The sequence below is a fragment of the Neophocaena asiaeorientalis genome, unplaced genomic scaffold (genome assembly GCF_003031525.2).
Source record: "Neophocaena asiaeorientalis asiaeorientalis breed wild unplaced genomic scaffold, Neophocaena_asiaeorientalis_V1.1 scaffold369, whole genome shotgun sequence".
NCBI lineage: Eukaryota > Metazoa > Chordata > Mammalia > Artiodactyla > Phocoenidae > Neophocaena > Neophocaena asiaeorientalis.
Window position 1 is genome coordinate 2,512,967 of NW_020175321.1, and position 12,377 is coordinate 2,525,343.

At 46.4% G+C, this 12,377-nt stretch overlaps 1 protein-coding gene across 5 annotated transcripts in view; it reads left to right on the forward strand.

The window, feature by feature from the left end:
- Positions 1-12,377, forward strand: part of DISC1 (DISC1 scaffold protein) — a 344,403-nt gene that overhangs the window by 114,862 nt on the left and 217,164 nt on the right. For all 5 annotated transcript variants that reach the window (XR_003006010.1, XM_024765624.1, XM_024765626.1 and 2 more), the window contains exon 6: positions 3,118-3,344. Coding sequence is in view for 4 of the 5 variants with exons in the window: in XM_024765624.1 (XP_024621392.1) it covers positions 3,118-3,344 (227 nt within the window). In the remaining variant the exon portion in view is untranslated. The remainder of the gene's footprint in view (positions 1-3,117; positions 3,345-12,377) is intronic.

A 12,377-nucleotide genomic window follows, 5' to 3' on the forward strand; every position in this document is an offset into this window, starting at 1 on the left:
TTTTCTTTGTCTTTAATTTTTGCCAATTTGATTACTATGTGTCTCGGCGTGTTTCTCCTTGGTTTTATCCTGTATGGGACTCTCTGCGCTTCCTGGACTTGGCTGGCTATTTCCTTTCCCATGTTAGCGAAGCTTTCGACTATAATCTCTTAAAATATTTTCTTGGGTCCTTTCTCTCTCTCTCCTCCTTCTGGGACCTCTATAGCGCGAATGTTGGTGCATTTCATGTTGTCCCACAGGTCTCTTAGGCTGTCTTCACTTCTTTTCATTCTTTTTCCTTTATTCTGTTCTGCGGCAGTGAATTCCACCATTCTGTCTTCCAGGTCACTTATCCGTTCTTCTGCCTCAGTTATTCTGCTATTGATTCCTTCTAGTGTATTTTTCATTTCAGTTATTGTATTGTTCTTCTCTGTTTGTTTGTTCTTTAATTCTTCTAGGTCTTTGTTAAACATTTCTTGCATCTTCTCGATCTTTGCCTCCATTCTTTTTCCGAGGTCCTGGATCATCTTCACTATCATTATTGTGAATTCTTTTTCTGGAAGGTTGCCTATCTCCACTTCAGTTAGTTGTTTATCTGGGGTTTTATCTTGTTCCTTCATCTGGTACATAGCCCTCTGCCTTTTCATCTTGTCTATCTTTCTGTGAATGTGGTTTTTGTTCCACAGGCTGCAGGATTGTAGTTCTTCTTCCTTCTGCTGCCTGCCCTCTGGTGGATGAGAAACTGGCACTTTCATATTCAGTGGGCATCACTGTAAGGTTCGGGTAGCTGAAAATGTGAAGTCTGGTTTTTGGTTCTGAACAATATTCACCAGTTGAAGGTCTCCCCAATTCCTGATGACGTCAGAGTGTACAGAACATACTTAGTGTTTGGAGGGAGCATTCATGGCAGAACTCTGGGGGAAGGTGGATATTCATTTATTCAGCAGAATTTTTGAGTGCCTGTGACATGCCAGGTACTGTTTGCAATGCTCAGGGTTCCTGTGGAGTTTATGTCCTAGTGGGGGTGGGAGTGCGGAGATAGACAAGAAATGGCAAACGTGATAAAAGCCTAAATTCTATGCCTAGAATGTTGTAGGGTGGTAAGAGCTACAGTGCATGGATCAGAGTGTTGGGGTAGGGGAGTCTACTCACTGAGAAGGGAGATTGAAGCGAACGCTTGATGGAAGAGGGAGAGGGGCCTTGCAGAAATCTCCAGTAAGAGCGTTCCCCACGGAGGGGGCAGTCACTTGAAGGCTGCAGTGGGAGTGTGCCCCATGCCTTCGAAGGGTAGCCAGGAGGCCAGGGTTGCGGAGAACAGCAGAGGAGAAGGTCAGTGATGAGAGGGCCTTTGCAGGGCCTTGTGAGGTCTTGGGCTCTTCTCTGACTGGATTGGGAGCCATGGGGGGTTTTTAAGCAGTGAAGTTCTGTAATTGACCGCAATTTAAAGAGTCACTTTGACATCTGTGTGAGAATAGGGTGGAGGGCCACTGTGGAAAACAGGATGGTGTTTCTTCAAAAAATTAAAATTACCATGTGATTCAGCAATTTCTCTTCTGGGTTTAAGCCCCAAAAGGACTGAAAGCAGAGACCCAAAGACATCTCCATAGCATCATTATTCACAACAGTCAAAAGGTGGAAGCGACCCAAGGGTCCATCGACAGATGAATGAATAAACAAAATGTGGTGTATACATACAACGCAGTATCATTCAGCCTTTCAAAGGGAGAAAATTCTGAAACGTGCTACAGCATGGATGAAACTTGAGGACATTATACTAAGTGAAATGAGCCAGCCTCAAAAAGACAAATATTGTATGATTCCACGTATACGAGGTCCCCAGAAGAGTTAGATTCTAGAGACAGAAAGCAGAATGATGACCACCAAGCCTGGAGGCAGGGGGAATGGTGGGGTCAGTGTTTAATGGGGACAGAATTTCAGTTTTGCGGGATGCAAAGAGCTCTGGAGGTGGATGGTGGTGATGGTTGTACAACAATATGAATATACTTAATGCCACTGAATTACACTTAAAAATGGTTAAGATGGTACATTTTATGTTACCTGTATTTTACCACAGTTAAAAAAACCCAAAACAAACAAACAGAAGAGAAAAGAATAGGGGATGGGAGTTCAAAGGTTGGAAGTAGGGAGGTGAGATGGGAGACAGTGTCAGTAATACCATAATCTTGGACCAGTGGGACGCACGCTGTTGTTTTCTTAGGGTGTCTTGGGTGGATCCTCAGTACCTCCTGCTGTGTGTCCTTCCTCCCCTACTGGAAGAGGGGTCAGTGGGTAGAGCTGTGGGTGATGTGTACCTTGAGGCTGAGAGGACGTGGGTGAGAGATGGGGGGACAGCCAGGGTTAGAGCTATGCTCTCATCAGCTGGAAACCAGTGCATGGAACCTGGGAGTATGTTAATTAAAAGAGTCTCGTTTTAGATTCATAATCCTATGGTCAGTGAGATGATTAGCTGCCGTAAGTAACACTTTACGCACAGCGGGCATTCAATTACCTGCTGCTTGTTTTATCCATTGACCTCAAGATTGGACAATACTCGAGTCTTTGGATTTTGGTTTGTTGTATTAGTGGAAGTTAAATTTATTTACTATTTTTATGAACCGAGACAGGAGAGTGCTATCTGTGGCATGCCATTTTTCTCGCAATCCTGTAGACTTAAGAGGCTATGATTTCTAATCTTTCTCTACATGGTAAATTTGCATGTTTGGGGACAGACCAGCCAAGCCTCGTTTGCTTTTCTTTTTTGGGCTGTGGGTTGTGTTTCCTGCTTACTGGTGTCTCAAGTCCATGAAGTTTGCTGCCCTGTGTTCTAGCTCTGTCACCTGAAATGAAGTAAGTCGTTTATATATTTGCTGGCTTCTTCCAAGTCAAGTTCTTGGCTCGCCACCCGGAGTTATTTCATGCTTGGGAGGGAATGTTTCTCCTTATGCCAACTAATCAGAAATACAAAGCTGGCGTGATTTTTCCAGTTTAGCAAACCTCCAAAAATCTGCCTGCTTCAGAAGGGCAGCTTCACGGCTCTCATGCATATGGCGGACTCTCATGGAAAGGACTCATTTTCAGCAGTGCAGTCTGCCACGAGCAGGGTGAATTTACAAAATCTCCTCTCTCTATTCTCTACAGAAAGAAATCGAAGCCCTCCAAGCCAGGATGTCTGTGCTGGACGCAAAAGATCAACAGCTGAGAAGGGAACTAGAAGAGCAGGAGTGGGTCCTCCCGTGGCAGGGCTGCGACCTCATGGGAGGGCTGTCCCTGGGCGAGTTGCAGGAGGTCAGCAAGACCTTGCAGGACACCCTGGCCTTGGCCGAGCAGATTCCCGTCCGTGCGGAGCCGCCCGAAACCATCAGGAGGTACTGACTGGTGATTTCCTAACTGATTGTGGATCGCTCATCTCGTTGATCTGTTTATGGGATTGATTTTGTCTGCTGGCCCGCATATATAAATTATTTTCCAAGCAGTGCTTTGTTTTTTCAAGGGAAGCACCATTGATATTTTGAGTGGCAAAATTCTTCATGGTGTGGGGCAGTCCTGCACATCGCAGGGTATTTTACACGCTGGCTACATACCCGCTAAATACCACGATTCCTCTCCATTCTGATATGGACCTTTCCTATTTCCAAACGCCCCAGGGGTGCCTTCCTTCCCTTTTGAGATCTGCTGGGGCTCAGTTGGTTGGAGATTTGGATGCCAGCCTTTGCTGAGGGTGACCAGCTGGGGACAGGAGAGGCTGGTGAGCTGGAGGGAGGAGGCCCAATCAGTGGCCTGGAAGAATGAGTCATTTTTCATGGCACTAACATTTACTGAGTCTTACTATTTGCCAGGCACTGTGCTAAGCTTTACTCTATATGAGTTGCTTCTATTATTATACCCATTTCACAGAGGAGGACAAGAGAGTTTAAGAAGGTTAAATAATTTGCCCAAAGTGCCAATTAATAAGAGCAAAACTGATACTTCAATTCCTGTTCATTACGTCAAAGCCTAGTTTCTTTTCTTTTTTAGTTTTACTTTTCACTTTCTAATTTCTTTTTTTTTAATATCTTTATTGGAGTATAATTGCTTTACAATGGTGTGTTAGTTTCTGGTTTATAACAAAGTGAATCAGTTATACATATACATGTGTTCCCATATACCTTCCCTCACGCGTCTCCCTCCCTCCCTCCCATAGCCTAGTTTCTTATCCACTTGCTATAGAGGGAGAACTTTCCTTGTGTTCTGCGTCTTGGGAGACCCAAGAGATACACATGGACCTCTTGCCTTTGGGGAGGTCGTAACCTTATATGGCGAAAGACAGAACCCACCCTTACTCATGTTAGACAGAAAGTGAGCCGTGCCTGGATGAACACGCAGGTGTGGTGAGGCCTGCAGGTGCGGCGGGTGTAGAGCAGTGAGGGGGATGAAAGTTCTGCCTGCAGAAAATACTTAAGAAAACGTCACCCCCTGTAGCAGTTGAGAATATGGACTCTACCATCTGATTACCTCACTCAACCGCTTATTAGCTGGAACCCCTTCTTATTGGGGGAGGGATGGGCTGTTGGGAGGATGCACTGAGTTAATACATATAAAGCTCGTATAACGGTGCCTGGGTGGCGGCAAGTGCTTTACCATGCTTACTGCCTGTCGTTTTTACCACGGGGATTTCAGTCTTCTGAAGCCTTCTAACTGCCTTCCAGATGTGTTTTAGACTATTCAGCGAGTACCTGTCCCCTCTCACACTCGTCCCACACCCGATCCAGCCCATCGAAGCTGGATGCTTGTCCAGGGAGCTGCCCATGGTGTCCTCCCCTCCCCTCCCAGCCCTGATATTTCCCTGCAGAACTCTAACCCCGGGCTCATGCCCGTGGAGAGGGGGAAGAGATGTGTGTTGTTGCCAGATTTCAGCCAGAAGAAACTCACCATCAAGTCTGCCTGCGCTCTTTCTGCTTCACTTTCGCCTGCGTCCTTACGGTATAGCCTTGGCCTCTAGGGACCTTTCCTACTCCTGCTTCCCTTGTCCCTCCTATGGAAGTCATGCTACACACACAGACGCACACAATACACACATGCACACACATACATGCACACACATGCACACACACGATAATACACATTTGACCTCATATGTAATTATACATGTGACGTATGCATTATATTAGACAGATGTACATATGGAGTGTGTGTAATATACAAGATGAAATACACATGTGCATTTATTTTTATGTGTATAAAAGCACACATTTACACATGAAGCTTAAAGTGAGCCTTTTTTGGTCCCGCCATCCAGATGTGTCCTACTTATTTCTCCTTTTGCTTTGAACAGCACAGAGGTTAGTCTCACTCCTCTCATCTCTCTCACAAGCACTTCGAGGGGAAGAAGGAGGACGTGCTTAGCTTAGAGCCCACTGCAGTATTTCACAAAGCCTCTGTGTTTTGAGCTGAACTTCCCGGGCAGCGTCCCTGCAGGTGTGCCCTGGCCCCATACAGAGACACACAGGAGGCAGGGCGCCTGCTTTCTCACTTGCTGACTCATGGCAGGCAGAGCAGCCCGGCGTGGTGGGCAGGCTGTCCTCGTTATTCTCATTTAACAGTTGAGGAAAATAAGAACTCAGAAAATTTCCTGGGGATGGATGCAGCTAGTAAGAGACCTAACTTAGATCGTTTCCACTTAGAGATCTCTTAGTCTAAAACAAAGAGCTCCAGAGTGTGGCAGCTGATGGAGCTGGGCCCCTGAACTCAGATCTTACCATTTCTAGTCTGTCATTCTGCCCATGTGCTCCAGCCTGCCTTTTCACCAGGATGAGATGCGGACGAAATAAAGGGGTGACTTCTGCCGAGTCATCCAGTGCTCTAATCAACTGAACAGACTCTTGAAAGACCTTTCAAGATTTGTGGCAGTCTGATTCTATGACGCTGTTAGGGAAATCCGACGTAAGGATGGCTCTTGAACGTGCTGCAGTGCCGTCTGGGGGCTCCTCGTGGAGGACCCATTATCCCCGAATCCACCTGTGCCCACGGAGGTTACAGAGTTCAGGTCAGGAGCAGGCTCTCAGTTTTTTTTTTTTGTGGTACGCGGGCCTCTCACTGTTGTGACCTCTCCTGCTGCGGAGCACAGTCTCCGGACGTGCAGGCTCAGCGGCCATGGATCACGGGCCCAGTCGCGCCGCGGCATGTGGGATCTTCCCGGACCGGGGCACGAACCCGTGTCCCCTGCATCGGCAGGCGGACTCTCAACCACTGCGCCACCAGGGAAGCCCCAGGCTCTCACTTTTTGTGCTGATCTGCCTGCAGAAACACCTGGGCATCTCAGTGACCTGAACCCACGAGGGCTCAGTGTAGGGGGGAGTCTTAGGAATAGAAGGACTAACGGTTGCGTGGCAAGGGTGGGAGGGAAAGTCCCAGAGTGACTGCAAACAAAAAGCAACACGGGCAATTCAATGGCTAGTTCATAGTGTGACCTCCCACCTGTGCTGAGGACCCTCGCTGTGAGAGCACTGCCAGCACTGAGTGGGGTTTCGTGTTGCTGGAGAGGGACCACCCTGAGGCATTCTCGTCATCTGGGGGACCCTGCAGGAGCTGACCCTTGGCATCTCCTTTATTTACTTGGTGGTGCAGGGGGCACCTCCCAGGTGCAGGTTTTGTCTGGTCAGCTTCCTCTCTTCCACCTGGAGGAGGGAGGCATCGTGCTGTTCCTCGCCATAGATATCAAATGGAAAAACCATCATTGTTGTGTGTGCTTTCCATAAGAAGGAAGGCACGCTTTTGCCAAGCTGACAGGCCGTGGTACTCACTCCTAGAAATGGAGCATTTGAAAGCAGCCGATGTGGTTTTATTGGCCAACAGATCAGAGATTGCTTGGCCTAGTATCTTAACTAATTGTAAAATAGTTTTTGCGATGAGGGATTGGTTTTCTTTTAGAACGATATCCCGTAGGTGCCCCAGCTAGAAGAGCGCATCTTATCTGCGTCAAAAGCTGTCTTTGTTTGCTGTGAGAGTACAGTGGACCCCTGAATAATGTGGGGATTAATCCCCGTGTAATTCAGAGCTGGCGCTCTGGATCCGTGGTGCCTTTGCGTACCGGAATTCAACCAACCACGGACCGTGTAGTATTCACTATGGGAAAATATCCGCGTATAAGTGGATTCTTGCAGTTCAGACCTTGTGTTGTTCAAGGGTCAACTGTAGTTTCTTCTCAGGCCAGATGAAGAGATCCAGACAAATTGTGAAATAGGAAAATCTCGGTCTTATGAAGAGAGGCCAGCTAGAAGCTCAGCGGTGCTGTCTGGGGAGGAGCTGATTCTGACTGATTCCACAGTGTTCAGGCTCCACGGGGAGGCTATGCTGCCTTCCCTGGATAAGCCACACATTGCGCTCGCGAAGGAGCTTCCTAAGGGTGCTTGGCGTTTGTGAGTGACTCACTGGTGGAGACTGCTTGTGTGGGCGCCTTCCTTTCGGACTGTAGCTTGTGGGGAATCCTTGGGCCGCTGCTGTTCAAGAAGGACTGGAAGTAGAAGGGCACCTGCTGGGGACCGGAGAACCGACGGCTTTTTATTTGGATATTTTAATAGAAATCAAAGCAGCAGGTTGAATTTTCTGACATCTGTGTTTTGGATCAAATGTCTTAGCGGGATGGAATGAAAGAGCTGCCTTCCCAGGCATCAGAGCTGCCTTTTGATAGAGCCAGAGAGAATGGTTGTCTTCCAATGAATAAGAGGAAACTTTCCTACGTACCTGGGTATCGGGAACTCTGCGGTATGGAAGCTTACAGGGCAGGGACGCGTGAAAGACAGAAGCCACTCAAAAGATGTGTGTTGTACGTTAGTTGGACTTGCCTTCATCCCTGGGATTCCAATCCCTCAGCTTTAGAACAAACTCCTTGTTTGCTCCTGCAAGTCTTCCTCTGATGGGAGAGGTCTAGAAGGACGGGTTTCTCTAGTGAACCTGATCCTCCCCTACGGAAACCCATCCTTCCCCCTCTCTGTAGTGGGATTGGGGTGTGGGGTAGGGGAGGGGAAGGATGGGGACACAGGGAGGAAGGAGGTGACTGTTTCTGCGGTTTTCCTGGACGGCGTGCCTGCATTCGGGGTGTGAGTGTCCGTCTGTTTATTTCTGTAAGTGGAGGAGGGTCGTGATTTGCAGCTCATCTGCCTCGAGGGCCATCAGCCCTGCCCCTCTTGTTGGTCTGAGTGCCTTGAACATCAGTGGGGACAGGGCCAGCTGTGACCCTGGCTGACCGTAAAGCCAGGTAGGAGTAATCAGAGTAGCAACGACAGAGCTGAGTGAGGGCTGCGGACGCTACTTTCCAACATTCTTCAGAGACGCTTGGCTGGTTTGTATTAGTCTGTGGTTGAGTTCATTCCTCAGCTCCTGGAATTTTTCATGCTTTCTGAAATGTGTTGTGGCAGCTCACGGATGGATTGTCTCTCATTGTACATTTGGAAGAAACATGTCACATCTTTTTACAAGCCGTTGGCACAAACTGCAAAACAAACTGAAGCCCTGGTTACGGCCAGGCTGGCCGGACCTCGGTGGGCGCATCTGAGCTGGGGAAGGGTGGTGGTGGAGAGCCAGGCCTGCTTCCTGGTCCCCGTTGCTTAACCGCTCAGGGCCCCCCCCGGCGAGGCTGGCCGACTCTTGGAGGTGCTCCGCCCTCCCCATGACACCTGCCCTCAGCCCACGATGAGCAGCCAGGCTGATGTCACGGCTCTTTTCAAGTGAGATTTAAAATAATGAAATTCAGCAGTTCACAACTGACTGGAAAAAAAATCATTCATCCCACTTTCCCCTCAGATACGTATCTTATTAGAGTGAAAAGACAGTGAAACAGCAAGGCCTGAATTGGAAAACAGACTCTGGGACCCGGGAGGAGCGAGGCGGATTCTCAGTGGGTGTGTGTAGGGGGACAGCTGTGTGTGTCCCAGTGATGCGCCCGGGGGATGGTGCCAATCTGGGACAATTTAGAGATTTCCGAAGAAATGCCCGCGGTCTCCAGGCTGCTTCTCCACTTGCTGTGATTCTGTTCTTCAGTCTCTGCTTCTGGTCTTTGCTTTTCTTCCTTCTCTGCCTTTGTCCTTCTTCACCTGGTTGGTTTGTCAGGAACAATGGCTCGATGAGACAGAGAGCGTGAGGGCTCATCTGGAGGAGAAGGACTGCTTTGTGTTGCTAAAAGTGCTAGATGAGATTCTGCCTTCTCTTTATTTTTAAAGCAGATACTTTGCTTTTCCCAGGAATTCCTGAGGCAGACAGATCTTTGCCCAGAGAGTCAATGCAGTGAGTTTGGAGTATATAAGGAGCGTGAGACTGACCTTTCTTGCAGGAAGGCTTCCTTGATTAGACGGCATCCTCAGCGTTTGGGACAACTCTCATATTTATCATGTCGTCTTTCTTATTTTGATTGGTAATAATAATAACACATTAATTTAAATGTCACCATTGTTTACAAAATGCTCATTTTTGCTCACAACCCTGTAAGATATATTGGGCAATATATTGGTTTTTGCAATATACTTTTCTTAACATCTTTTTTGGAGTATAATTGCTTTACAATGGTGTGTTAGTTTCTGCTGTATAAAAAAGTGAATCAGCTATACGTGTACTTATATCCTCATATCCCCTCCCTCTTGCTTCTCCCTCCCACCCTCCCTATCCCACCCCTCTAGGTGGTCACAAAGCACCTAGCTGATCTCCCTGTGCTATGGGGCTGCTTCCCACTAGCTGTTTTACGTTTGGAAACCATTTTTTTTTTTTAGATTCCATATATATTTGTTAGCATACATATTTGTTTTTCTCTCTCTGACTTACTTCACTCTGTATGACAGATTCTAAGTCTGTCCACCTCACTACCAATAACTCAATTTCGTTCCTTTTTATGGCTGAGTAATATTCCATTGTATATATGTGCCACATCTTCTTTATCCATTCATCTGTCGATGGGCACTTAGGTTGCTTCCATATCCTGGCTACTGTAAATAGTGCTGCAACGAACATTGTGGTACATGTCTCTTTTTGAATTATGGTTTTCTCAGGGTATATGCCCAGTAGTGGGATTGCTGGGTCATATGGTAGTTCTATTTTTAGTTTTTTAAGGAACCTCCATACTGTTCTCCATAGTGACTATCAATTTACATTCCCACCAACAGTGCAGAGGGTTCCCTTTTCTCCACACCCGCTCCAGCATTTATTGTTTGTAGATTTTTTGATGATGGCCATTCTGACCAATGTGAGGTGATACCTAATTGGAGTTTTGATGTGCATTTCTCTAATGATTAATGATGTTGAGCATTCTTTCATGTGTTTGTTGGCAGTCTGTATATCTTCTTTGGAGAAATGTCTATTTAGGTCTTCCGCCCATTTTGGATTGGGTTGTTTGTTTATTTGATATTGAGCTGCATGAGCTGCTTGTATATTTTGGAGATTAATCCTTTGTCTGTTGCTTCATTTGCAAATATTTTCTCCCATTCTGAGGGTTGTCTTTTCGTTCTGTTTATGGTTTCCTTTGCTGTGCAAAAGCTTTTAAGTTTCATTAGGTCCCATTTGTTTATATTTCCATTTCTCTAGGAGGTGGGTCAAAAGGATCTTGCTGTGACTTATGTCATAGAGTGTTCTGCCTATGTTTTCCTCTTAAGAGTTTTATAGTGTCTGGCTCTTTAGGTCTTTAGGTCTTTAATCCATTTTGAGTTTATTTTTGTGTATGGTGTTAGGGAGTGTTCTAATTTCATTCTTTTACATGTAACTGTCCAGTTTTCCCAGCACTACTTATTGAAGAGGGTTTCTTTTCTCCATTGTATATTCTTGCCTCCTTTATCAAAGATAAGGTGACCATATGTGCATGGGTTTATCTCTTGGTGTTCTATCCTGTTCCATTGATCTATGTTTCTGTTTTTGTGCCAGTACCATACTGTCTTGATTACTGTAGCTTTGTAGTATGGTCTGAAGTCATGGAGCCTGATTCCTCCAGCTCTGTTTTTCTTTCTCAAGATTGCTTTGGCTATTCGGGGTCTTTTGTGTTTCCATACAAATTGTGCAATTTTTTGTTCTAGTTCTGTGAAAAATGCCATTGGTAGTTTGACAGGGATTGCATTGAATCTGTAGATTGCTTTGGGTAGTACAGTCATTTTCACAATGTTGATTCTTCCAATCCAAGGGCATGGTATATCTCTCCATCTGTTTGTATCATCTTTAATTTCTTTCATCAGTATCTTGTAGTTTTCTGCAAACAGGTATTTTGTCTCCTTAGGTAGGTTTATTCCTACGTATTTTATTCTTTTTGTTGCAGTCGTAAATGGGAGTGTTTCCTTAATTTCTCTTTCAGATTTTTCATCATTAGTGTATAGGAATGCAAGAGACTTCTGTGCATTAATTTTGTATCCTTTTGCAGTATATTTTGCGGAGGAGGCTGCCGAGTGTCCAAATTCACACGGCAGTAGTGTCCTGACATCTTTGACCACTTTTGGAAATGGGGCAGAGAGAGAAAAGCTTAACACGGATGGCTTGGGAGAGAGCAGGGCTTGGAGCCAAGTGCCCATGCAAGCAATGGAAAGGCAATGGAAAGGTGTGCAGCTGGGCAGAGCATGGGTCATGGGTCCAAGCAAAAGAGAACACTGCCATTCCAGACCAGTGAGTTCTCTCTATGCCCCACGGATCACCTGGTGGCCCCTGAAAGGGATCGGAGCAAACGGGTCTCTAAACACGGGCAACCTCGGGAGACCACCAGGCAACTGGCTTGGGTCAGAGAGGTGGGTAGCAGTTCCAGAGACAGGAGAGCAGAAGAGGAACTGCCAGAGGAGAGGACCAGCCAGCGCCAGAGGAACAGGAAGTCTTGCTTATAAATGAAGGTGTGAACTAGGTGATGCTGGAGGTCCCTTCTGCATTTATCAATAGAACACTTTGCACTTTCAGATTTTGTGAAATAGGTTAAAATAAACTGCTTTAAAAAAAAACAGTAATTCTGTTCCTCCTAGCCCCCAAGTAAGTTCCCCTGCAACCTTCCCTGGGCAGCCCATGACCATCCCCGCTGCGGTGCTCAGGTTCTTTCTTTTCTAATGCTTATGACGAGCAGGCACTAGACATGGATGGAGCTGAAATCGCCGTGCGGCCGCTGTTCAGAATTGGGAACTCACCATTGTGTCCTCCCATTTTCTTTGGAAAGTCATTGTCACAGGCAATGGGAAATATTAATCAAGGCACAACTTGGAAGAGATGGAAAGGGTTGGAAAAGAAGGAAGAGACTTGAAACTACCACCTATCTGGGTGGGTCCAGATGCCACTCACCCTGAGAAACAGGACCCTGACTTTTGTTTTTTGTTGGGTGTGTTTGAGGAATTCAAAGCAGGAGTCTCATCTTAGTTACAGATTTTTAAAAAACCTTTATTTTGTGCTGGAGTAAATTTATTAAGATTTAAAACAAACAT